The 26,136-nt window shown below is 40.3% G+C and overlaps 5 protein-coding genes across 7 annotated transcripts; 1 reads left to right on the top strand and 4 right to left on the bottom strand.

The window, feature by feature from the left end:
- Positions 1-1,240: 1,240 nt before the first annotated feature.
- aldh6a1 (aldehyde dehydrogenase 6 family, member A1) lies at positions 1,241-10,649 on the bottom strand. Its single transcript, XM_067613850.1, has 12 exons — positions 10,494-10,649; positions 9,482-9,523; positions 9,302-9,376; positions 8,646-8,807; positions 8,336-8,414; positions 7,175-7,477; positions 5,477-5,598; positions 4,903-5,092; positions 4,217-4,398; positions 3,917-4,096; positions 1,801-1,899; positions 1,241-1,704 (listed from the first exon to the last, which is right to left on the bottom strand). Exons 1-12 carry the CDS (start codon positions 10,530-10,532, stop codon positions 1,600-1,602), a joined length of 1,578 nt encoding a protein of 525 aa, XP_067469951.1. The 5' UTR covers positions 10,533-10,649; the 3' UTR covers positions 1,241-1,599.
- Positions 10,650-10,844: 195 nt separating this feature from the next.
- Positions 10,845-13,031, top strand: gstz1 (glutathione S-transferase zeta 1). 2 transcript variants are annotated; one of them, XM_067613855.1, is made up of 9 exons: positions 10,845-11,105; positions 11,485-11,536; positions 11,626-11,693; positions 11,858-11,938; positions 12,031-12,156; positions 12,270-12,345; positions 12,437-12,489; positions 12,582-12,631; positions 12,842-13,031. In XM_067613855.1, exons 1-9 carry the CDS (start codon positions 11,076-11,078, stop codon positions 12,966-12,968), a joined length of 663 nt encoding a protein of 220 aa, XP_067469956.1. In that variant the 5' UTR covers positions 10,845-11,075; the 3' UTR covers positions 12,969-13,031. The 2 variants fall into 2 exon arrangements, with proteins under 2 accessions (XP_067469956.1, XP_067469957.1); XM_067613856.1 differs by lacking the exon at positions 10,845-11,105 and adding an exon at positions 11,231-11,384.
- A 37-nt stretch (positions 13,032-13,068) lies between these two features.
- On the bottom strand, positions 13,069-16,714 carry zgc:163014 (uncharacterized protein LOC100038766 homolog). The gene is made up of 13 exons (XM_067613847.1): positions 16,631-16,714; positions 16,376-16,546; positions 16,191-16,296; positions 15,873-15,989; positions 15,670-15,783; positions 15,413-15,590; positions 15,205-15,333; positions 14,877-15,064; positions 14,592-14,788; positions 14,406-14,497; positions 14,260-14,314; positions 13,911-14,008; positions 13,069-13,708 (listed from the first exon to the last, which is right to left on the bottom strand). The coding sequence occupies exons 1-13, from the start codon at positions 16,690-16,692 to the stop codon at positions 13,485-13,487; spliced, it is 1,731 nt and encodes a 576-aa protein (XP_067469948.1). The 5' UTR covers positions 16,693-16,714; the 3' UTR covers positions 13,069-13,484.
- A 1,859-nt stretch (positions 16,715-18,573) lies between these two features.
- tmed8 (transmembrane p24 trafficking protein 8) lies at positions 18,574-22,025 on the bottom strand. The gene is made up of 6 exons (XM_067615157.1): positions 21,854-22,025; positions 21,368-21,479; positions 21,150-21,243; positions 20,960-21,053; positions 20,443-20,736; positions 18,574-20,237 (listed from the first exon to the last, which is right to left on the bottom strand). The coding sequence occupies exons 2-6, from the start codon at positions 21,475-21,477 to the stop codon at positions 20,020-20,022; spliced, it is 810 nt and encodes a 269-aa protein (XP_067471258.1). The 5' UTR covers positions 21,478-21,479; positions 21,854-22,025; the 3' UTR covers positions 18,574-20,019.
- A 278-nt stretch (positions 22,026-22,303) lies between these two features.
- Positions 22,304-26,130, bottom strand: noxred1 (NADP-dependent oxidoreductase domain containing 1). 2 transcript variants are annotated; one of them, XM_067615156.1, is made up of 6 exons: positions 25,861-26,130; positions 24,166-24,350; positions 23,666-23,843; positions 23,427-23,581; positions 23,079-23,274; positions 22,304-22,976 (listed from the first exon to the last, which is right to left on the bottom strand). In XM_067615156.1, the coding sequence occupies exons 1-6, from the start codon at positions 26,016-26,018 to the stop codon at positions 22,835-22,837; spliced, it is 1,014 nt and encodes a 337-aa protein (XP_067471257.1). In that variant the 5' UTR covers positions 26,019-26,130; the 3' UTR covers positions 22,304-22,834. The 2 variants fall into 2 exon arrangements, with proteins under 2 accessions (XP_067471257.1, XP_067471256.1); XM_067615155.1 differs by having other exon boundaries at positions 23,666-23,846.
- Between the last annotated feature and the right edge of the window lie 6 nt (positions 26,131-26,136).

The following is a 26,136-nucleotide window of genomic DNA, read 5'->3' on the forward strand; positions in this document are numbered from 1 at the left end:
TTTTCAGCTTGCAGTTTCCACAGTGCAAAATGTAATTAAGAGATGGCAATTTAGGGGAACTGTGGGAAATTCTGGGAGATAACTTTGTATGCTGATCAGAAAGGCAAAACACAACCCCCATGTGACTGCAAAAACCTACAGGAAGATTTAACAGACTCAGAAGTGGTGGTGCACTGCTCCACTGTGCAGTGATGCTTGCACTAACAAGACCTTCATGGAAGAGTCAGTAGAAGAAAACCTTACCTTCATCCTCATCATAAAACCCAACATCAGAAGTATGCAACAGAACATCTACAGACGCCTGATGTGTTTTGGAAACAAGTCCTGTAGACTGATGATGTTTTTCGCCACATGTTTTGTTTGCCTCTGCTTTGTACTCTTCACACAGAGTGTCAATTATGTGTGTAGTAGAATACAATTATGTGTGTAGTAGAATACAAGATGTTTGTGTTTACTATAAATGTCTTATGATGCATGTATATATGGCTTGTGAGTGCTCTCTTTCACACGTCAAGGTTGTTTGAATTCTGTCACAGCCCATTTAAAGGATCCATTCCCTAAATTCAAAACTACACTCTGAACACAAAGTTGATACCAAAATATACACAGATGGGTGACAAATTAAAGGAAAAACTGGTACAGGTCTGAATGCTTGACCCCTGCAGTGAGGGGAACTGGTAGCCCTGTTATGCTGTGGGATGTTCCTCAGCCTTGGCATTGATTCTACAAGTGTCTTGAACTCTACTGGAGGGATGAACACCATTCTTCAAAAATATATTCCCTCATTTGGTGTTTTCATGATGGTGCTGGAGAGCACTGTCTTAACACATCAGTCCAAAATCTCCCATTGATGTTCACCTGGGTTGAGATCTGGTGACTGTGAAGGCCATAGCATATGATTCACATCATCATACTCATCAAACCATTCAGTGACCCCTCATGCCCTGTGAATTGGGGCATTGTCATCCTGAAAGAGACCACTCCCATCACTATAGAAATGTTTCATCATAGGATAGAGGTGATGACTCAACAACTTTGTATTGATTTGCAGTGACCCTTCCCTCTAAGGGGACAAGTGGACCCAAACCGTGCCAGCAAAATTCCCCCCAAAGCATTACAGAGCCACCAGATCCCCTCACTGTAGGGGTCAAGCATTCAAACCTGTACCAGTTTTTCCTCTAATTTGTCACCAGCTGTATATGCAATATCAGTGGATGGTGAATAAGTGGAACACAATGCAGTGAGTCCAGGGTAACCTTCATTTGTTAAACTTTACACTCATGGGGATTATATACAGTACACTGTAATAAATACACAAGAGTGTCAATACAAGCGTTGTAGTAGAAGAATAGCATTTTTCCAAGCAACAGTCCCTTGGCTGTACACAGGTTGTTTGCATTGTTAAAATCTTGGCCATAGTGGGTTTACATTCACAGTGTCTATATATATACACACACATTACAAAATTAGTAAAGTCTTTATAAAGGGGAAATATTTAATAACTAGTATTTATGATCTATTCACATTAAACACAAGTCTGTTTTGTATGTGGAGGACAGGTATCTTCTGGTGAATTGGGCTGATCAACAGACTATGGAACTAGCGTCCCATAGTCGGCATGGTGACTGCAGGACTTTTCAGGGTAGCATCTTCAGCTTTCCACTGTGAGGTTACAGTTTTGATCTGTGTGTAGAACTGGATGCCCTGGAGAGAGTAAATAAAAAACATTTACATCAAGACTTCTACATCTCTGATTTTGTTTTACTTGAAAGAATAGGATACGTTTGTTTGATTACACACTTGTTTTCCGTAGAAGTTCATGTCGCCTCTGAAAGATCCTCTTGACCCAGTAAAGGAGAACATAGGCAGTGGAACAGGGATGGGAACATTTACTCCGACCTGCAGAAAACAAATATTTTCCCTTTCATTTCCAGAAGTGAGACCTCTGTAAAACAATTCCCTGGAATCCTAAATTGCTAGGATGAGTTAAGATGTGGCTGATGAAAGATGTGGTACATCCATGCTGTTTAAAAAACAAGCTCACAGTTTTATGGAAAGGTTTGGGCAACCCCTAACAATAACATGTTTTGGTGATTTTTTTAAATTGAAAAGATGTAAACAGCCTCTCTGGGATGTGGAACATAAAACAATATTTTCAGCAAACAATGCATAGTCACTTTTTAGGTCTTAAACTGAACAAAAATAAAAAAAACGTGGCTGGTGCAAAAGTTTGCAGGAAGATTTAACAGACTCAGGAGTGGTGGTGCACTGCTCCACTGTGCAGCGATGCTTGCACTAACAAGACCTTCATGGAAGAGTCAATAGAAGAAAACCTTAGCTGCATCCTCATCATAAAACCGAACATCAGAAGTATGCAACAGAACATCTACAGACGCCTGATGTGTTTTGGAAACAAGTCCTGTAGACTGATGATGTTTTGGCCACAAATCAGCAAAGGTGAAGAAAGGGAGAAAAAAGGAGCAGCATTTCATGAAACACCTTGCCAGCTGTTAAGCATGGCTGTGGATCCATCATGCTTTGGGGTTTTTGTGGCAGCCAGTGGCAAAGGAAACATTGCATAGGTGGAGGGAATGGATTCCAGCAAATTCTGGAGGCAAACATCACACTGTCTTCAAAAAAGCTGAAGCTGATGAAAGGATGCCTTCTACAACAGGATAACGATCCTAAACATACCTCGAAATCCACCATGGGCTACCTCAAGACACAAACTGAAGGTTTTGGATTGTTCCTCACAGTCCCCTGACTTAAACATAATTGAAAATCCGTGGGTAGATCTTAAAAGAGCTGTGCACGCAAGACAGCCCAAGAATATTGCAGAACTATATGTCTTTTGCAACAAAGAATGGAAGAAGATCCCAAATACAAGAGTTGAAAGACTTTTAGCTGACTACAAAAAGTGTTTGCCAGTTGTGATATCTGCCAGAGGGGGTGTTACCAAGTACTGACTTTGTAGGTTGCCCAAACTGATACCACAATGATGTTTTTATTTGTGTTCCATTTATGACATAAAAAGTAACTATGCATCAATGTTTGCTGACAACATTGTGTTTATGTCCCACATCCTAGAGAGGCAGTGTTTACATCTTTTCAATTAAAAAAAATCACCAAAATATGTTATTGGTCAAAGGGTGGCCAAACCTTTGCATAAAACTGTACATGATAGCACTAAACTAAGCTAAACCTGCGGTTTAGATTTGCAGTTCTGAAAGCATAGCATACTATTATGAAAGGGAAGAAAAACTAAATAAAACATTTTGTTATGAAGGCAATACAGACATGGTACGGTTGGTTTACAATGTTTGAAACAGCGGGAATAAGTTTGGACAAAATAAAGCCTTTTGGCAAAGGTGCAGGGAGGAGAGAAAGAAGAAAAAAAAAGAAAAGCAGATGTTTGTTGCACCGAGGTTTGGAGAGGAGTACAGCACATGGCCTGCACAGCATTCCCCGACATGTGAACAGCAAACACAGGGCATAACCAGGCTCCATAGGCAAACAAACAGGTTAAACGCTGGCCATATATTTATGCATTAAACGTTGAACAGGACCCTCGGAATCCCTTTTGCGTTTAAGATTTCCCCTCCTCGAATACTACCTGGAAAAATGTTTTTATGTCCCCCTGTTTAGATTGAACGGACACTTATTTGCTATAGCTATTTGTAGTCTTGACTAGGGGGGAAGTGGAGGGAAGGGGGTTGCCGAAGGTGTGTATTTTTGGTCAGGGGCAAACAAGGCTATACTTGACATGGAAAATAATTTTTTTAATGTGTGTGAAGGTTTTCAAATAGAAATGTGATGTGCTCCCTTGCATGAGATGCTGTATAGACATTACATAAAGATGTGAATGTCTCCTTTCTCCCAAAACAGAGGAAGACATTTGGAGGCTGCAGCCACTCACCTGGCCCACGTCCACTTCGTGAGTGTATTTGCGTGCAGTGGCACCATTTGTGGTAAAGATAGCTGTGCCGTTGCCATAGGGGTTGCTATTGACCAAATTGATAGCATCATCTAGAGTTTCTGCCTCGAGAACAACCAACACAGGCCCGAAGATCTCTTCTGTGTAGCACTTCATCTCAGGCTGTGAGGGCACAAAAGAAACAGAAAACCTTACTGGTAGTTTAGTTTTAGAGTTTTTAAAATGGAGCTCAGATGCAAATACGTTTTTAATGTGAACACTTAAAGACACAAACCCACATACCGTGACATTGCTGAGGATGGTAGGACCCACAAAGTTGCCGTTCTCGTAACCCTTAACCTTGACGCTTCGGCCATCAAGGAGCAGCTTCGCTCCCTCATTCACGCCACTCTGGATCAGACTGCAGACTCTCTCCTTGGCCTGCGGAGTGATCAGAGGCCCCACATCTGCACCAGGCTGGTCTCCTAGCAGGGGCCCCGAAAACAAACAGATATAAGGTTACATACAATGGCACTCACATGATGTGAGCACACTATATGGGCACCAGCAATCAAATACTTCTTTACCCACCAACACGCAAAAGCCAGGATGAGGGGCACCCTGAGGCACTCCCTCAAAAGTGGGTACTTATGGGTTTCCTGTGCACTACACAAATTAAAGTCCATATCACTGCAAACAGGGAAGAATCATTCTCCATTTTGCTCCACATCTCTTTCCTTTCTCAAAGGATTCGATGTTCTGAACCGCTATTTAGGTCTGAGCCGCAGATCTGGCCACAAATTTGCAGCATGGCTGACTCAACAAGCCCTCTCTTTCAGCTGACTCCAATGTGAAGTTACAACAGGGCAAAAAGGCGAGAGGTGTGGTTAGGACGGCGTGGGTGGCCCGAGATGACTAAACCAAAGGCCCTCAGGGAACAGGGGCTCAGGAGAGTCAGAGGTGAAGGGTGGGGTGACGGGGCGCGGTACCTGCATTGACGCGCAGAGCTTTGGTACGCTCTACCAGTTCCGGCAGCCAGTTCCGCGCCTCACCCACCAGGATGGCTGTAGAAAGAGCCATGCAGCGCTGTCCTGCTGCCCCAAATGCTGCACCCACAAGCTGGTTCAGTGTGTTCTCTTTGTTGGCATCAGGCATCACCACACCATGGTTCTTGGCTCCCTACAGTACACGAGAAGTGGTTACGCTTGTGCAGTTTGATGTCCACATTACAGCAACTGGTTAGTCACAAATGAGAACATAATATCAGGGAATTATACAAATGTTATATAGTAAACTTGCTCCACATTGTAGCCGTATGACAGAAGATTGATGGACACAAATGAAGATAACTACATGTTAACACTCATTTTTCTCAGTCAAACCCTTCAACAGTGATGCGCAGCTGCAATCTCTGTTTTGCACTTCATCTAATCTGTACAGCTGGCAGTGAGGAGGAGCGATGAGGCTCAAAAACACAACAAGAATCTGTTGACCAATGCTGCCATCTTGTGGACATTATCAGAAAGTTTCATACATTCCTCCTGTGTTGCAGGAAACACTTACCATGTTCGACTGGACCCTCTTTCCATGTTTAGAGCCCCTCTCGTAAATATACTCTCCCGCTTGATTTGAGCCAACAAAGCTGATTGCCTTGATGGCTGGGTGGTCACAGATGAAATTCACAGCTGCAACAGAAAGACAGTCATAAAAACTGAATGAACTTCCGTTAGTCAGGCAGTAATCGATAACCATTAATATGTCTAATACTGTGTGGTATTGCATTACAACAGAATGTCATGCAATTATCCCTGGCAATGACAGTTTTATTAGTGATCGATTTTAAGGGTTTTGGTCAGTTATGAAGTAAAAATATAGAACATTTGCTAAGTATAGGCTTGTGAATGTTAAAATGAGTTTGCTTTTTCATGTATTCATCTACTCTCAGCTTGAAAAATCAATGAAATAGGGACTTATAAACACGTATACATTTTTTCTTGAAATTGATGAAATTGAAATTGACTTTATATGAACTGAAATGCATTTTTTTAATAATAAAAAACATCAGAATATAAACTTAGTATAAAATGGCAGCCAATCAAGTTGAAATTGATTTGCTTTTATCAGCTAAATGTCAGAGGAAACACAAGTTCACTATATAACTAAGACGTACAAATGATTCAAAAAAATAATTTGTTTTCGTGGCACCTGGGATTCTGTGCATTGTGTAATTATCAAGCGGACATGTCCTGATCTCAGATGTTTCCATGAATTTGGCTCGCTAGTGCAGTGCCTGTTCAAAACGTGCCTGTTCAGAACTGGTAATTGCTTGGCCTCCGCCCACTATTTCAATGTATAGAAAAATTAATACAGTTGATGTGAGGTGTGAATGAGTATAAACATCAACATGAAAGAAACTAACATTCAATTATACACAGACGTTATAAATAATAAGTACTCTAATACTAAATAAATGTTCTTTCTCATTTCAAGTAGCCTAAAATTCTTATTTTCTGTGCCTTCAGCTCAGATCTGAGTGGGTATGTTTGCTCCAAAGATTTGTGCTTTGTCTGTAGTGGTGCTTCACAATCACCACGGTCTCGGGGCATATGAGACAAACTGGTTTTGAACTGCCCATGGGAAGTATTTCCTTCATTTTACGCACATAACTACAGTCATTGTGTATTGAGCTCTGAGCACTTCCAAAATGCAGGTGACCTTCGCCTTCGCTCAACAATGTACCTGAACACCTCCTGTGTAGTCACTCACTGCTGATCTGCTAAACGTGCTGCTAACGCTACACTTTCTGTGTAGACACGGGGTCAGAGTCTATTCTTGATTAAAAGCTCTGTTTTCACTGTCGACTTTTCTCTTTTTATAGCACTTTTCTCTGACTCGTGTCACGCCTCATCTTTGGTCTCTTCCTGATATGCTGGAGTCAGTCAGCAGAGCTCTGAAGCTCCGCCCTGCCCCTGCACAGAGCTGAGCGGCTTGCTTGTTAATTAAACGTATCACGTGTCCAAATTGCACCAAATTCGACAATGCAGTCCCTTGGGTCCCCAGCCATACACCCTCCAAGTGCAGAGTTGAGCAGATGAATGCTTCAGAAGATACGCAAAGGACATACATACAGAAAAAGATTCCTTCCTTTAGTAGATAGATGGCACCACAGAGAGTCCCAGTCCCGGTCCTAGCATTACACAGTCACTGTCTTCTTCACGTTCTAACAATTACTAGCTGCAGGTAAAAGAGAGCAACTCTCACCATCATGTTGTCCGTGGATGATGTTGAGCGTCCCATCTGGAGCACCAGCATCCTGCAGCATCTTGGCCAGCAGCATGGCGCAGGTTGGCACCCGCTCTGATGGCTTCAGCAGGTATGTGTTGCCACACACCATGCCCATGGGGAACATCCACAGAGGGATCATGGCAGGGAAGTTGAAGGGGGCGATACCGGCACACACCCCAAGGGGCAGGCGGTAGGTGTAGGTGTCCATGTCCTTAGTGATGGAGGGCAGGGTTTCACCGAGCATCAGAGAGGTGATGCTGCAGGAATGCTCCACAACCTCTGCAAAGAACATTTAAACCCAATAAATAATGCACAAGTTTTCTTTTGTCTTGTTTGTTGCAGATATGTCAAGCAATGAAAGAACTGTTCAGTGTGGGATTATTACAAACTCTCCAACAGAGACCGCAATGTACATGACCGTGTCCTTAATTTGTTTTTATAAGTGCTATCCCTGACAATAATAATAATAATAATAATAATAATAATAATAATAATAATAATAATAATAATAATAATAATTCATTATTTGCTCAAAAAATACTTAAAAGAATTACAATCAGTATTGGCTGACATTAATGGAGAAAGAAAGCTAAGTCAGATATTGTCGTCTGTTTAAAAAAAAATGTTATCCCCTCTTAAAATGTGGGTGAAAGGTAAAAAAAGAACAGCTCATAAGGTGACATAATGATTAGTAGCTGTCATATAAAGGGCTCATGGAGTAAACCTAACCTGACACGCAAGATGGTTTGTTACACAGAACCATCTGAGATGTCCTTAGAAAACTGTTCGGAAAAGGGCAGGCATCACTGTCTATCTCGGGCTATCGCTTCTCGCTGTCGTAACACCTAAACCACGCCCGTAGCTGCCGATAGTTCTAGGACGCTGATTGGTCCAAACCACTGGTGGTCCAACCACAAGCACAAACTCGAAGCCTGACAAGATCTCTTGCATGATCTTGTGAATCCAGCTGACTTGCAAGGTAAGAGTAAACCGCCCTTTGCTCTAGTTTACCAAATCATACACAGAGCTAGTATAACTCATTAACCATTTCTGCAGCCACAAAGTAAAAACATATGTAACATAGAAGGGTATAAAGGTAAGTGTGTGCACACGTGTGTGTGTGTGTGAGAAACTTACGCAATCCTCTGAACACATCCCCCTCTGCATCTGCAAGGGTCTTGCCCTGTTCCACTGTGATGGCCTTGGCAAGTTCTTTCTGCAATACAAGACAACTGTCACATCAGTTCTGTTTTCAGCTTTAGGTTTGATATAATTTGAACTAGAGTCTCATTAACAGATATAAATAGAAGGCTGTGAACTAATGTGGAAAGGTTTAAAAGAAGTGACTTGCAAAAAATAATGGCATGCTATTAAAGCAGTTGGACAGTGCTGAACAGTAAGCTCTTGTTTTCAGTTTCACCTTACACTTTCTGACCCTTTGACTTACAATGTTGTCCTTGATAAGCTGCTGATAGCGCAGGAAGATCTGTTGCCGAGCCAAGATGGAGGTCTCAGACCAGGTGTGAAAGGCTCTGGAGCAGGAGTCTACAGCAGCCAACATCTCCTCCTGAGTGGCTTTAGGTACACGAGCAATTACCTCATTGGTAGCCTACAGAGGAGAAAAGAATCTAAAGATTAATTATTTTTTAATTAGCAGGGGCTGTTTAAATCCAGTATGTGTTGGGTAACCAGTGAATCCGTTACATGTTTAACTGAGATGGAAGAGCTTTCATGAATCTGCAGGTCAGAGCTTATCAGACACAAATATCAGGATTTTCACATTCAATCCCAGAGGAAACATTTATGATTGTTAGGTTATGACATGGTTATCAAAGTGTCACTGAGGTTTAAAGAATATTGATTTATTTTACTCTTTAAATTAGGTTTTTCATTCAGAGAGATGAAATATAAATTTGCAATTTACTAAAAGCTGCTGTAATATGTTCAACCACACGTAACATGTTAAGCAACTCCACAGACTTTGGTCCTACAGTATGAGCCATGTCAAGGCCAGAGCATCATGAACCTAAAACACCACAAATATGGATGTCAGGGAGAAAAAATGCTCTGTGTTTAGAGATGCAGGCCAAGTGAAATACTTACAGGATTGTGAATATCCAGCCATTGTGAAGTCTTGGATTCAACAAACTTCCCATCAATGAACAGCTTGGTGGTGGGCTGTGAGGACAGATGTTACATCACATCTGCAGGTTAATAATCCATTTATGACATTTGACATCAGGTGTAATAACAGGCTGATAATGAATGAAGTTTTGAACTCACCACTGAGGAGGAGTAGCACATGCGGCCAACTTTAAGTGGGACCTTAAAAAGAAAAATGGTAGAAAGTGTGATATCAGAGCTGCAACAATTAGTTGATTAATCAATTAGTTGACTGACTAATCCCTTTGAGTAATTTTCTTGCAGTCATTTTCTCTGGTTCCAGTTTCTCAAATGTAAATATTTCCTGGTTTCTTTAGTCTTCTGTGATAGTAAAATGAATATCTTTGGATTGTGGACTGTTGGTCGGGACAAAACAAGACATTTTAGGTTGCATCTTGGGCTTTGGGAAACAGGAATTGACAATTTTCACCGTTGACATTTTATAGGCCAAACAACCAATCAATCAAGAATATCAATTAACAGATTAACTGATAATATAACTAATGTATTAGTTTAGTTTATATATTATATATTAACTAATATATAACATAACTGTTAGTTGCAGCTCTATATGATGTCATCAAATGCAAATCATTATATCTAGCTTTCAAAAAACTATAATGGTAGGTTTGGTTAATGCACACAACCAGTTGTTTCCAGTTGCAACCTGATAAGATTAATGAGCAACTACAAAGAGTTGCTGAAAAGACCAGAAGGGAACAGAGCCAAACTGACTGGAGTGGACTGGAGGAATGAATGCAGTCCAGTCAGCAGGTGCACAGGAATAAGTTTTTTTAGTGATTAAATGTAGCTACAAATGCACATACAGAATAACTGATTTTAACTTGCTTCTAACAATAAATCAGCTCATGGGGGGATTTGGGGGGTAGTGCCTTTTCTACCAGCAGCCAGCTAATAGGATTTGAACATGCATGAAAATCCTTCTGAAGAGAGGAAACAACTTAGGCTAATAAATCAGTCTGTAATGTCAAATCAGTGCAGACCTAAAATCCTGCAGTACATGACTCCTGGCAGTTTTAAACAGCATGTGAACTGTCAAACCTTCCTGCGTCATTTGCAACTGAAAAAATTTTAAAAGGTTAAGAATAAAAATAAAAATAAAAAATCTTACCTTTCTCTTTATCACTGATCTTAAGGCTGTTGACGCCATGGTGGAAATGCTGTCAGGTGTCAAGTAGACTTGTTTTGACCAACTCCGCAGGTAGGACAGCGGCCAGCAGAAGAGGACTCGGCATTCCTCTCCTTTACATAGATGTATTAGCTGTGGGCGGGTTTTAATAGAATCTGAGGCTTGTCATTCGCCACATGGGAGACTTCCAATAAATAACGCAGCCTGATTGGTGAACTGTGGGCGCGTTTTGTCCAATCCCAGGAGGAGATTTCATAAACTCCCGCCTTAGCTGTGAATACCGACCAACCATTGGATAAAAGAATACGGCAGACTTCCTTTTAGTGGCCGCAAGTTATGTAACTCAGAGTTGAACTGTGACCAAGATCTCTACTTAAAATAACAATAGCTAACCTCAACCAGACTGAGAGTGTTGTGTACAAGCTGTGCAGGATTTACATGACACATTTACTCATGTAGGAGAAAGGAAGAGGGACTTTCCGGTGAAATGTGCAGGACACCATAATCGACGACTCTTTGAGCACAGCTAACCCTAAATATCAAAGTGATAACACAGCCACAACAATGCACTTGTCCTTTGTTTGCCTCGCCAAGGTACTGTAATAACACTGTTAGCTGTTTGCCAAATGTGTGTTTCTCATGGTGTGTGTGTGTGTGTGTGTGTATACCAGGTCTCTAATGTTAACCATATGAAGCCCTGATGGTGCTTAGTCATGGACCAAAGAGTAGGTAGGAGGGATTTTAGGAGCACATCTTATTGGCTGCTGGAGGATGGGACTGTGCTGAAATTTGCAGGAAAAAACTACTTTCAGCAGTTTATTCAGTGTAGCTGAGTGAAAACTTGAGCCAAGAGCTATGGCAACCCAAACCAAGGTGAACCAGTAGAAACTAAACATGGTTGACTGTGTTAATAGGGAAATGTTTTCAAATGGACTGAATGCTTTTGTTTTTTGTGTTTTTTATTTCTATCTAGCCTGTTCTTCATGGATACTTCAGAAGCTCCTGCTCCTGGAGGGTTCGCATTGGTAAGTCATGCCACAAGATTAGTCCACTTGGCTGTTATTTAAAATCATTTTGATGCCAACATGATGATAATGAACTTTTTGTGTGCCAGCTTTTGCGCTTAAAGGTATCGAATATGACCAGGTTCCAGTCAATCTAATCAAAGATGGGGGTCAGCAGGTAGAGTATGCAGAGTCACAGGATCCAGATCATACATGACATATTGTGTATTATCTTAAGCATGAGACGGTGTTACAGCATGATGAAATAAATTCATTAATGGATGAAAGTACAAGTTTAAGAATTACTGTATTAGTCTCACAAAGTTTTTCTATGTGCTCCAGCTTACAGAGCAGTACAAGACATTAAACCCTATGCAACAAGTGCCTGCACTTGAAATTGATGGCGTCATCCTTTCTCAGTCAGTAAGTACCCTAAAACCTTGCATCCATTTCTTCCTTCAAAACTGTATTTTATGCAGCCAGCTGAAAGACTGAGAATGTGTTTGCTTACGCAGCTGGCAGTGATCCAGTACATCGATGAGACCAGGCCAGGACCTCGGCTTCTTCCAGTGGACCCAAAGAAACGTGCCCAGGTTCGGATGATAAGTGACGTCATTGCCTCTGGGATACAGCCTCTGCAGGTGAGAAGAGAAGAGCACAGTCCAAACTATTGCAAAAGGCTAAACTGAGGCAGACAGTTCAAACAACATCAAGGCACAAGTAACCTCACAGTGTTATTTCCTGGATGTTTCAGAATCTACACGTGATCCAGAAGATAGGAGCAGAGAAGGTGCAGTGGGCGCAGCACTTCATTAATCGCGGTTTTCAAGGTTGGTGGAAGCCTGCCTTCACAATTACACAAGTTCATCTCATATCCAGATATTTAAATATTAATCATGTGCATATTTTGTTCTCCTCCAGCTCTTGAGCCCATTCTGAAGCAAACAGCAGGGAAATACTGTGTAGGCGATGAGGTAAGAGCATGATCATCATAATGAAAGCATGAAAATTAATAGTATGACATACAAAAGGGGGGCTTTAATCTGACAAAGTAATTACCTTTTAGATATCCATGGCAGACATCTGTCTGGTTCCACAAGTCTACAATGCAGAGAGGTATGTAATCACACATTTAATAAAAACTGCAACATCAGTACCACATTAATATTCTCACAGTAACACTGAAAAACAAGAACATGACTACATTTTATAATCTATAGCATTTTGCACCATCATTGTTTGGTGTCTGCCTGAAACACTGCTGAACTTTAAACACTATATACTCTACAGAGAAGTGTGACCTCTTTATGTCTTTAATCTCTACAGGTTCAAAGTGGACGTCGGGCAGTATCCAACTATCCAAAGGTTAAATCAAACCTTACTTGAGATTGAAGCTTTCAAACTGAGCCACCCGTCTTGCCAGCCAGACACACCTGCTGATCTGCGTACATAGGATAGCGGCTCAGCAGCTCCACCGACACCACGCCACGTCTTAAATAAAATGCTTTGAAAGTGATCTTATTTCCGTGCAGTTAACTTAAATACAAAGGAAATTTTGAATTAAAAATATTTATTAGCATTTTGATATCAATTTTAATTAAGACTTTATCTGTTTTACTTAGTCCAGCAAAGAGATAAAAGGACATGAGTAATGTGTACAACATGCAGATCAGAGATTTGTTATGCAAAGCGCAAATAATCTCTCAGCCGACCACTTGCAGCATATTGCCTGTGTGGAGGAGGTATGGGTTGTTATTAAAGAGACTACAATAAAGGAATAGGCAACAAATATGTCACACAAAACTCACATATGTGAGGAAAAGCATTCAAATAGAAAAATTGTTACAGACAAATACGCTTGAAGATGCTGTCATTTTTCTGTGACATGATCAGGTCAGTTCACAGCATCGTCCACTGTTTTAAAAAGATCAAAAACTGTCCTGTTTGGATTTCTTCTCAGATGAAACCATCATTTATCAGCAGGAATCTCCACTGTGCACTTGACTACATCACTGTAGAAGGTACCAGAGCAGTCTGACCCACCAAACACCAGCAATGTGCAGTGGACACGTTCACCTTGTTCGTACTTCTGAGTGTCCGTTAAGATGGAGCAGCCCAAATTGATCATGCTGTGTCCAGCACGCGGCTTGGAGCAAAGCAGAGAAGATGCCACTGAATTCCACATATTGGTGTCTGAGGAGAAATTAAGGCAGGAGGATTTACTGTACATAACATATTTGCGTAACAATTAAACAGGGTGACTCAAAATAAATGTACAGGTCTGTCATGATGCAAAACACCAAGGACCCCGCTATTAAATTTTAAGTTGTATTACCTATGTATATGTAGATTGATGTGGCACAAATGAGAGTAAAATGAATGGCTCAGCACTCACCAGTGTTGAAGATATGTACATCCTGCAGGGCTCCAATTGCACTGCAGCCTCCACTGACTAAAATCCTGTTGTCTGAAACTGGCAGTGCTGTGTGAAACCTGTCCATGTAAAGGATGTTTTTCAGCTGCACTGTTATTCTTATAAAGTCAGTTTCTACATCTTATCTAAATAAGTAATTCTTATTATTTCATCTTCAGCAATTAAATCTAACATGTAATGTAAAAAGGTGATATTTTGTGCAGTTAAAGTACATTAAATTCAAGTGCTGTTTTGTCTAAGATGCCAAAAATACTAAAACCAGATGGCCACATCGATGACATTTCTCAAGGTTGATTAGATCTGTGCTCACCCTCGAGGCAGTGGTGGCATGTTCCCACACTTCACAGCTGTGTACTCCATGAATCCTTCACCCAAGTAAGAAAAAAAACACAAGTATCAGAGCAAACTTTGGACACAAAATGATCTCCTAGTGCAGTCACTGAATCCTCATCTTACCCAGATCTAGAAAATGGAGATCGTTCAGGTAGGTCGCAGTCTTCCGGCCGCCAAATATTATCAGCTTCTGTGAGAGAAGTGTGGCCGAGTGTCTGTTGAATCATAAACAGTGGAATCAATGAGAAATAAAGCTGTATTTGGGTTGCAGTAAATGTATTGTAGTCGGTTTTGAAAAAGGACACCGACCCAAACCGAGGCAGAGGTTTGTCCCCCTCCACAATGGGCTGGTACCACAGTTCAAACTCTGGGTTGAAGATGTATAGAGCATTACTGCAGGATTTCTCCCCAGCAGAGTGGCTCGGCTCAACTCCGCCGAAGACAAAAAGCTCTTTCTTATAAAAGACTGCTGAGTGATATGCCAGAGTAGGAACATTCCCTTTTGCCTAAATTGGATAAATCCACAAAAACAAAATTCTGCATCTCTGAGTATTTGAAATAGATAATTTCAACACTATGTTACAACAAACCCACAGTGACAAGCCTCCACTTCCAGGTCAGAGTGTTAAGGATGTACAGCTCACTGTAACGATGACCCTCCCTCAGGCCACCATAAACAAAGACTGCCTTAGAGTCTGGATCATAGGTTGCAGAGTGTCCTCGGGCACATGGTGGTACAGGTCCAGAAACAGAGGAGTTCATAGGATACCAGAAATCATTGTCTGGAAAGAGGACAAACAAGAAACCAGATGTGAAATTGACTCAATACGAAAATATTTTTATTATTTTCCTTTTTCTTGGGTCTTTTCAGCCACTTGGCAAATGGCTTCTAATAAAAGTAAAATCATCAAAGTCCACTGACCTAACTCAAGCTTCCACAGGGAGTCCTTGCAGTAGTTTTGATCTGTAATTTCCCCTCCAATGAGGATGGCTGTTTGAGGGTCAATCAGACACATCGAATGGCTCCAGCGCTTTGATGGACACACTGAAACTAATCATCAACTTTGTCAAAACCCATTTTCTTCATTGAGATGTGACCACAAAGTTTACAAGGCTTCTTTGTTTCTGACCTTCTCTGCTCTCATTCTTTATCTGTACCATCATTTCCTCTTGGCTGTTCATCCTTGACAGCCTCATCCTCTTGGGGGTTGAAGCTTGGTCTATGTCCTCAGTGAGACTGTCCATATCCTCAGAGCTCCATGTCAGATGGCCCCTCTTACTTATAACTGTCCGTCTGGGCGTTTTATCCTTTCAGTGGCACAGAACACATCACAGAGCAAGTTATTTATATCACATACAGACGTTGATGATATATTTTGACTCTTACCGTCGGCCAAACTGAGGGTTTAACTCCCACAACAGAATCGCTGGTGTCAATTTTATTAACTTGGATCTCAGCATAGCAAACGCTATCCCCCATGTGTGAGGAGTTGGGAGTTATCTGCAAGGCACAATTTGAATAAATTGGACCATTTTTAAACATAGCAACAAAAGATTAGTATGGAACAATTTTCACTTTATTTATCTCACCATTTCATTTGCGACACTTTGGTGTAACGTGCAGGAGAGATCATTGTGCTGTTCTGGGAACAGACGTTTCCTTTGCACCAGTGGAGTACTGCTGAGGACGCTGGCTTTATCCTCCGTCTGGTCACAAATCATTGCGTCAAACAAAACAGTAAAATATGAACCAAGAGCCCAAAGGAGTGTACTCCTCTACATCTGAAAATTCAACTATCACCAATATTTATTAGCTTCATGGTCAGGCATATGAGATACTGTACACACTTTTGATACTTGATTGTTTTTCTTATGCTTAACATTAACCAGGATTTTACAACCTCCTACCTCTCCACACACTGTGAGCACAATCTTGCCATAGACTCCTCTCCTGCCTCTCTCTGCTGCCACTGCAACAATGTCAGCGCTCCAGTCTCCCTCCCAGGTCAGGCACCTGAGTTCAAAAAGGCGAATTTACCAATTTAGACCTGAACTGAACTGAAGGTGTGGAAAATATATCCTCCTCCACATACCTTGCTTGAGATGTCAGAGTCCCAATTTTCTGGGCCTGAACCTCTGCACTGACCAGAACCTCTGCTGAGATCGTTGTCTCACTGGATGTCCATTCTCCCAGACAAAAGATGACCAGCTGCTTGGGTAGAGGCAGCGGGATGTGGACTTGAAAGCACCTTCGGTTGGATTTGCTGCAGAGACCCATGACAACGTGCTTGAACGGTTGTGTTTCAATAAGGGGGACATAATGAATGCAGGTTTTTAGAGAAGCCTACCTAATGAACTGGCGTGGAGCGTCACGCAGAGACCAAAGGACGTAAAAATTAAGCCGCCCCATTATTTGCAACACATAAACCCCTCGGAGTAGAAAACCCTTGCTGTGTTCGCGGATGGGAGGTCAGGATCATATCGCTGCCACCTGTAACTCCGGTAGTGACGCCTGATTGGCTGAGCCGAGCTCGAGGCCGCTGTAGGAACGCACACCTGAGACCACAATTAATTAAGCTAATAACGGGATTAAACGCGCACACCAGCGCTTGATTCTTCCACACCATTTTTGACTATTACTGAGTTATGTAACAATTAAGTAAATGTGTACAATAATTTCTTGAAAGCTCTGCCTTTTATGCTTTTTTTGTTTTGTTTGCCCCACCCGTGTTTCGTTTTTTTTTTTTTTTTTTACTATGACATGACTCTGAGCCTTTCCTTTCTATGTGAAATATCATAGATATGATCTATATTTGGGGAGGAAATATTTTTGTTTCGTTTGCCCCACCCGTGGAAGTGGAGAGAAACTTACTGTTTAAGTTTTGTTTTGTTTTGTTTTGTTTACTATGACATGACTCTGAGCCTTTCCTTTCTATGTGAAATATAGATATGATCTATATACTTGTAATCTTCTGTTTCTGTTTGACTAGAGAGATAAGGTGGTCATTTTTGAGGCTGTGGTTAGCTCAGTGTTGGACTGGACTTAAGTGTTTAAAACATTCAGCCCCCCTCCTGTGTGTAAGTGGGGATGAGCAAAACAAGAGAACACCACCACCACAAATTATGGACAATTAACATTGAAACCTTAGAGTTAAATTAGCTCCTCTCTGACACTGTCAAAAAACTTAAAAGATCCCCTCCAGATATAAAGTATAAATAAATAATCTGCCTTGAAAAATAATGTGTAGATATAATTTTTCCACAAAAAAAGTTCAATTTACTGAGTTAATCTCCTTTTCCCTCATTGAAAAATCCACAATCTATATTATTTTGCAAGACGGCTTCTATTTCACTAAAAAGTCCATTTTCAGTGAACAGTATTGCACTTGAGGCTTCAAGTTTCCATATCACCCTTCTGTAAGTTGTATACTGAACAACGACCAGCTCCAAAGTTGCTGTAATGTCAAAACTAAAGCCTGCAGGAACATGCCTTGAACTAAGATTTAAGGCTAGCACAGAGAAACTTCAGCAGATAAAAGTGAAAACAGCCTCTAGTGTCATTCTGCACAGTGAAGCTCAAACATCCAACTGAAGGAATAATAAGCTAATAAATATATAGCTAATAAAACTAATTTTTGACTGGAGAGGGACGTCAACACTGACAAATAATAGATTTTGTTGCAAGGCTCTTGTATTGTATTTGCATTATGTTGCTCAGGTATAGATTATGTATTTGGAAACTGAGTGTATAAAAAACAAATCAATCAAATTTGTATCTGATAAAGTCAAGATTTATCCGCATGTTCAATAAGCTACTGCAAAAAGTATCATTTGGTTCTACACACATTTCATCTTAAATTCAAATTTAGTACTTTGAATTTAAATAAATAAAACACAGGATCATGTGAGAGTATTTTTTTAAATAATAAGTAAGTCTAGGAAAACATGAGTGACACTAGATGTAAGTCTGGGTTCTAACGGGCCTTTAGGGAGAGCCGAAAATAAAACCTGGTTTCATCAGCACCTCTGTAACAATTACATCAATCCCCTAATGCCGCAATTTAATGGAAACACAAGGGACCATCCTGAAGCGCTTTCTAATTGTGGATCAGCAGTGAGACTGCTATGAAATGATGGCGTCTCGCTTGGAATGAACCGATTCAGTTGAGAGACTGAGACTCCTTTTAAAAAAAGTTAATCATGTTGCAACATTCAGCTGCTACACAATGAACTACTATTTGCAGCTGTTCACGGTCTTTATTGGACTGATAAAAATAATCACAAAGAAAACTACATAATCTTCTCTTTATTGTGGAATATACAGTACATTTTCAGGAATCATAACTTAAAGGTACAGTACAGCAAACATGGGAAGCTTTCAATCAGTTGCTTTGCATCTTACGCTGCATTAGCAACTAAATTTGTGACATCTTTTTTTTTTAAACATGCGCACAAAGTGATTTGAAACAGGATGGAACAATTCTATTCAACACAATCAAATCCAAAGTATGTGCCCAACGCACAGAGAATATCCAGAATCACTGACCTTCACTTACATAGAACTGTGCACAAAATACATTTAGATGAAATATTACGACTGCTCCCTACCTCTATAACAGCAAATTAAAAAAGGGGGGCAAGGCAAATGTAAATATTGAATCTATATTACATAATAGGAGCTTTATGCGATAAGGGATGGCTTTATTTGTGTCATAAAAAGCACACTCTGGATATCTGCGACCACTTGCTTCAGTACATTCAGCATTCTTGACTTAAATCTTCTACTGACACACCACTATGACAGTAGTATTTGTATTTCCATAATTATATTGTCAGTTAGCTCATGATTAGATTTGATTAAAAATAAGTTATGGCGCAAAGCAGAAGGTTAAATACAAGTGACAACAACAAGCAACATAATCATAATCATAGAAGGTGCGCACACACACACATACACACACACACACATACACACATACACACATACACACATACACACACAACAAAAAAACTCCCATTTCTATAGAGCACTGCTGATTAAGCACCTGGCCAGGTGAAATATATTCTGTGCAGGTGTTCCCTGATCACTGCTACCATAGAAATGTTACAGCTGAAGACGTTATATGTTTTATGACGGGCACTTGACCAAATAGTACTGTGCACACATGGGAACATGGCACATATGCAAGGCTTCTTCAAATATGTATCGGCAAGACACTGGAGCAAAATGTTGCATTCAAAACTATCCGACAACATACGTAAATTCAACATGTGGCAACACAAGCTGACAGTGATAAAAAATAGATATGCCTATATTTAACCTTTTCTATTATAACTTCATCTTTTCCACATATGGATTCAAAAATAGTTTGTCGTTCTTAAAAGGACCTGTGTGTAGGATTTAGTGGCATCTAGCGCTCCCCCTCCCCTTCTTAGTGTGTAGGCGAATCTGTGGTGGCTGTGCAACTCACAAAAAATGCTGTTGAAACATGGCGGTGTAACATGGCGGGCTCCGTGGAAGAGAACCCGCTCCCTGTGTAGATATAAAGGGCTCATCCTAAGCTAACAAATACACAGCAGTTCTCATTTTCAGGTGATAATACACTAATTAAAAACATACTTATGAATATTATATTCCATTTCCGCCCAGTCCGCTGCCACTAAATCTTACACACTGCACCTTTAAGAGTAATATTCTTCTGTAAATTATACATTCATAAACAAATAAATTGGCCTCTCAGGCACTGTAATAAACTCTGTAGTAAAGAGTTTTATTTCGCCATAGTGAGTAGGAGTTGTCAAACTTCAGGAGGTACGTGCCTTCACCTGGAAAATCGTGGCTGCCCCCGAAGACGGACAAGTGGCTGTCCTGGCGGTATACAGGTAAGATTTCAGCCAAGTTTGAGTTGGTCTGAGTTTTGGAGCCCTTCTCAACATCGCCGTTACTGACAGGCCCTGAAATCACATAAAGCACTAAGTCAACATGATGCCTCAGCTGGAGGAAAACATTAAAACACAGTTATGGTGTTTTATAGATACACGCTGGCTGATTGCTTAACTAAGACATTGAATGAAAAGGTTAAAAACAGGCCTAAATGTCACTATAGGATGTCACTAAATTTAGGCTACCTCAAATTCTGAATTACATACACCGACTGACCTTCCAGCTCCTCCTCTTCATCTTCATCATCACTTGATTCACTGATGTGCACAGTGATAGACCGGCTCGTGACGGGAGTCCAGTCAAAATATATGCCGAAGCCAATGTCATAACCATCTGTGGCGAACTCCCAGCACACTTTTTTGGCCTCGGGGACAGTGGGCACGTGAACTGTCATGATGTCGCCTCGGTACACTGTCACCACGCTGTCCTTCTCCGTTCGGAGCTTCGCCTTGAGCTCCTTCAGTGCAGCAGATGTCCATGTTGTCGGAGGCTTCAGGGGCGGCATTTGGGCTGCATAACAAACAAATGGCAGTGTGTCCGCAGAGAAGAAAACAACTCTAATAATCATTTTAGCTTAGATAAGCCTTATAAAATTGCAGATGTATCATTTTAGAGCATATATTACACTGTGCTTTGCTGTTTTTTAACAAATTTAGAAAACCTTTGAAACCTTTGACCAAATCATACATAAAACAAAGCAGGAGTCATAACGGCATGCTCAGCAGGTCCTCACCTTTAATCTCACCGGAGAGCTGACAACTCTCAACACTGTTGTTCTCCTCACCTCCTTCCCCCAGGGCTGGCTCAGCAGGGGCCTCTTCATTACCCTTGAAAATGTACACACACAAAACTCATTATAGCAGAAATATGGTATTAGATTTCATCATTGACAGCTCATTTAACACACTTTGAATTTTAACTACCTCAGCATGCTGCCCTGAATCCTCCTTGGTTTCCTCCATCTCAGGTTGTTTTTTAGGTTGGCTAAAGCTCTTTGAAAGGTCTGTATTCTGGAGCCTGAAGTGATCATAAAGCACCAACATTAGTAGAAATTACAATATTTATACAGCAATGACATCAGGACGCAAGAAGTGTACGTTTCAGCAACTAATAGGCGGCACTTTCTACAGCAACAGGTTACCTGTCCGGCGGTCTGTCGTCGCACTGTTTGGATGTTATTCCCGGAAAAGACGAGAAGGACAGTGATGACAGCCGTGACTGGAGCTCTGATGTAGCTTCTAATCTCTCCATGGCTATAAAGACAAGACAAACATCTCAGCCTGCGTGGCTGAAACAGATGAAACCCCGCCCCTTCCAACCACAGGGAGGGAGACAGATGACAAAACTGCAACTAGCCTTCAAACACAGCATGTACACACCAAAACCCACCGCTGTTTGACATTTAACGAGCCTTTTAACCACAACACAGGCTGACAAATGAGTAGCAGAGGTCTTAAAAGAGTAATGTGTATATGTGGCGGGCTCTGGTTTCATTAGCAGCTCCAACCTCGTGAACTGACATTAGCTTAGCTCCAGGTTAGCTTCCTAGCAAGCAAAACAAACAACAACAAGAAAAAAAAAACGTGCGGAGGAAGCTGTGGGAACACTGGACAAAAACTCATCTTACCACGATGCAATGCTGATAATCTGACGATTTGACACGATTTTTACTTTAATCCCGAGTCAGCCCATCAGGAAATAAGCGTCCATATCACTGCAATCATGTGACGGATCTGATGGAAAAAACACGAATTTCTGAGACTTCCGTGTTTTCGCAAGTGTAGAGTCAGGATCCTGTGCAGTAAAAGCTAGTTGTGCCTCCACAATGAGGCTTTGTCGTAGTACATATACACATATATAGATTAGTATATATATTATATGGTACAGTAAATACAGAAGGCTTAACAGCAGAAGCACAGTGAAGATGACACCCTTTTAAGTTTAATGTAAATTTGTATGGAGGTGTTATATGGTATCAACTGATGACATATGTAATGTCTGTATTTTCCAAAAACAAAATCAGGGGGAAAAAAAGCATTATCCCACAGGACAAAAACACCAAAAGAATTACCTCGTGTTAATTTTTTGGATAAATTTATTTGCGGTCAACAGGCTGACAAATCTGCTGATGCTTCATCCTTCATCAGAGTGTGTATGACAGTGGAAATATCATTTTATCACCATTCAACAGAAAAGGGAAGATCCTCTGCTCCCCTCAGCACAGAATAAGATAATTAATGCATATTTGACATTTGTACGATGTCTTACATGTACAGAAGATAAAAATGTTGAATACATATCCAGTATAATAAAACAAAAGTATTGCTGCTGTTCATAACTTCTAAATGTGCCTTGTTTTCCAGATATTTACCCTCAATCTGTGAAAAAAACTATATCCTGTAGCCTATCAGGCCACAGTAAATCCATGTATTGCAAAATACACTTTTAAATCAAATGTAATTTTGAATATAATACATTATATCTGATAAAACTATATAATATGTATATTATGAGGAGCACAGACTTTAAACTATGATAGAGGGGAATCTTTTGAGAGTAAAAATTTTATATTAGGGTGTAAAAAGGCTTAAATATAAATGAATTAATTTCAGTCCCATTTCACTGTGGTCTCCAGTATTGATTTGTACACTGCAGAGATGCATTGCTGCATTGGTTTACTGCTTGACAGAAAGCGCAACAGTGGTGTCTCCCTGGTCTGGGCATCAGTGAGAGAAATCCAGGGAAAAGGCCTTTATGAAAATAAAATAAAAAAGTCAAAACACAACATTTTTGAATTGAATTAATTTAAATGAGCAGCATTACATTCTTGAACTATACTATATTATACTCACTCATCTTCAAGAAGGGAGGACGCATAAGATGTGCTGATGAAACTTTGTGCATTTAATTCCACAGTTTGTGGCCATTTCGCAAAGATGCGTTTGATCACAGAGAGAGCATCATTTGACCCCAGACTGGCAGAGGTGCAGATGTTTAGCAGGCTGTACAACACTGCACACACCCAGTTCAGACCTAGAGAAATGCCACCTATATAAGGGTGTCACAAGTCATCTCAAACTGTTATACAGGAATACATGAATGACAAATCAAGGGCGTAGCCTCACTGCACCAATCATGTTGCTCTAACTTGATATCTGAACATGACAAGGTCAAATTTAAGACACAAATATGAAACATACCCTTCATTGTAAGAGGACATGATGCCTCTGTGAGCAAAGGATCTTTCAAAGCCGCGGTCAGACAAGCGCAGGACAGCCACACATCTGCAGTGTCACAATCCACAAACACATACTGTGGTTTGACAATGAAGTCATGTCCTAGAAGTTGTGCTAATCTGAAATAAAAGATCATAAGAGAGGGAATCAGTGCCTGGAAATCCATCATTATCAGTGACATGCATGTGTGAGTGTGGTAGTACCTGGTGACAGGCACAGCAGAGGTGAAGCTGTACACTAGGCAGTGCTTCGACAGGTGAGAGTGGAGATCAGCGCAGACTTTAGGCAGGTGAGATGGCAGACAGCAGAGGAACAGAACATCCGCCCACGCTGCCAGTCTGCGATTGTCAAAGAAACATTCAACGTCTGTCTGGACGAACGCTGCTGAAATACAGATGCAATAAGACAAAAGTAGGATCTAAATAAAAGTGTGACTCTTTCAGTAAAGGAAGTATATGACTCACAATCACGTATATGAGCAAATTAGTATTTTGGAACACAGGAAACTTAATCACATATTATTCATATACAGCAACTTTATATTAATATTACAATATATACATTAATTTATAATCTTCTGACACCTGACAATAAAAGCCTTTTTTACATGCAAAACAAAAAGTATAATGCAGTTCCAGTGATATTTATGAGTCAACACAAGCTAAAACTATTACATACTAACACACTTTTTTTTTCAATGTACCTGCAGATTCTGGTCTTCTAGTAGAGATTTTAATATGTGATGGTTTGACACCAGTCTTTTCCAGGAGGGTGTGAAGCAACTGTTTTCCCATGTGACCCATCCCAAGTATTCCCAGGCAGAGGTCGCTGCTGTCTTCTCCTAATGCCAGTGAGTCTCTGTTTGTGGTGTGACTTTTGATGATACCTCTAAATGTATATATTTAAAAAAAAAACTATGGTAGAGGATGTATTCAGACACTTTACTTAAGTAAAATTAGCAATACTTCACTGTAAAAATACTCAAACAAAAGTTCTGCAATGAAGATAAACAGCTAGACAGATATAGTGCTTTATAGATCCCAGCAGCATTACAGCAGCCAAATCACACATGAATCACAAAACAAACAACATCAGGAGAGTCAAAGAGGTAGACAAGGAAATAAAGCAATGAAAATATAGGGTAGGGTGGAGATGGTTACAACACTTTTTGCATTTTGCTCAATTACTCTGAGTCTATATACTCTAGACCAACACAATTTGAATATCTGTCATCTTATTACCCTCATCATTAAAATATGTCTGCACATGATAATACACTCAGAAGTTGAAGTGAAGAGGAGACGTCAGGTGTCGCTTCTTACCCCAGACCTGAAACTAACTAGAAACTGAACTCCAGATAAAAACTAGGACTGGTTAGTGAAAGTCTAATATAGATTCAATGTATATGTAAATGTTACTTACTGTAAGTGAAAGTTTGTTAAGCAATGTACTTTAAGTATCAAAAGTACTCAATGCAGAAAAAATAACCCTGCGAGTATACTCTTAGTAAAGTAATACTCTATACTCTAAGTAAAAGTACATAAGTATTATCAGATTGCAGTAGTTAAAGTATTGCAGTAAAAGTCATGGTTTGGTCCCTCTGACTGATATATTATCATATATGACATCATTAGATTATTAATACTGAAGCATCAGTGTGTGAGCAGCATGTTACTGTTGTAGCTGCTGGAGGTGGAGCTAGTTTGAACTTCTTTATATACAGTTAGCTAGTTTAGTCCAGTGGTTCCCAACCTAAGGGTCGAGCCCCTTCAAAGGGTCACCAGATAAATCTGAGGGGTCGTGAGATGATTAATGGGATAGGAAAGAAGAAAAAACAAAGTTCTGGTACACAAATCTGTTTTCAGTTTTTGGACTTTTTCTCTAATCTTTGATTTTTGGTGAAATATTGGATCATTTGAACATTTATTGAAATGAAACCATGTGAGAAGTTTAGAGGGAAAAACACTATTTGGGGGAGCTGTTTATCATCTTTAACAATGATATGTTGTATTTTAAATGCTTGTTATATTATCCATTGTGTCAAATCATCTAACTAAAGCTGGCAAATAAATGTAATGGAGTAGAAAGTACAATATTTCCCTCTGAAATGTAGTGGAGTGGATGTAGAGAGTAGCATAAAATGGAAATACTCAAGTAAAGTACAAGTACCACAAAATTGTATTTTAGTAAGTGTAGTTACTTTCGACCACCGCCTATATTTCATGAACTCGGTATGTTTTACATGTAAAATCTTAATCTGTACTTACTTGAATCAATGTACTTTAGCTTAGTTATATTATAACAGCATAAAGGATGATAAAAGTCGCTGTAAAGTTCTTCCTGAGTTGTACAAACACTATAAACAGTCATAACTTACACGTCATTTAGTTAATGTTACCTCAGTGACTGTACAAGTCCACAGAGGAAAGATGCGTGAGCGCAGCCGCAGACTGTCAGTCCAGCTGAGCGAGGACGAAGATAAAGTAAGTTTTTCTCATCTTCCGTCAGTCCAGTCTCAAAAGAAAGACTGCTTAAATTAGCAGTTAAGTCCACCATCGCCTAAACGTTTTAACAAAGAGTTTTAAGTTAGATTTATAACGTTACAACACAGCTTTGCAAAAAAGCTTAGCTTGCCCCGTCTTCATGTTACCATGGCAACGTTAGAAACTTCTGA

Source organism: Thunnus thynnus, chromosome 16 (genome assembly GCF_963924715.1).
Source record: "Thunnus thynnus chromosome 16, fThuThy2.1, whole genome shotgun sequence".
Taxonomy (NCBI): domain Eukaryota; kingdom Metazoa; phylum Chordata; class Actinopteri; order Scombriformes; family Scombridae; genus Thunnus; species Thunnus thynnus.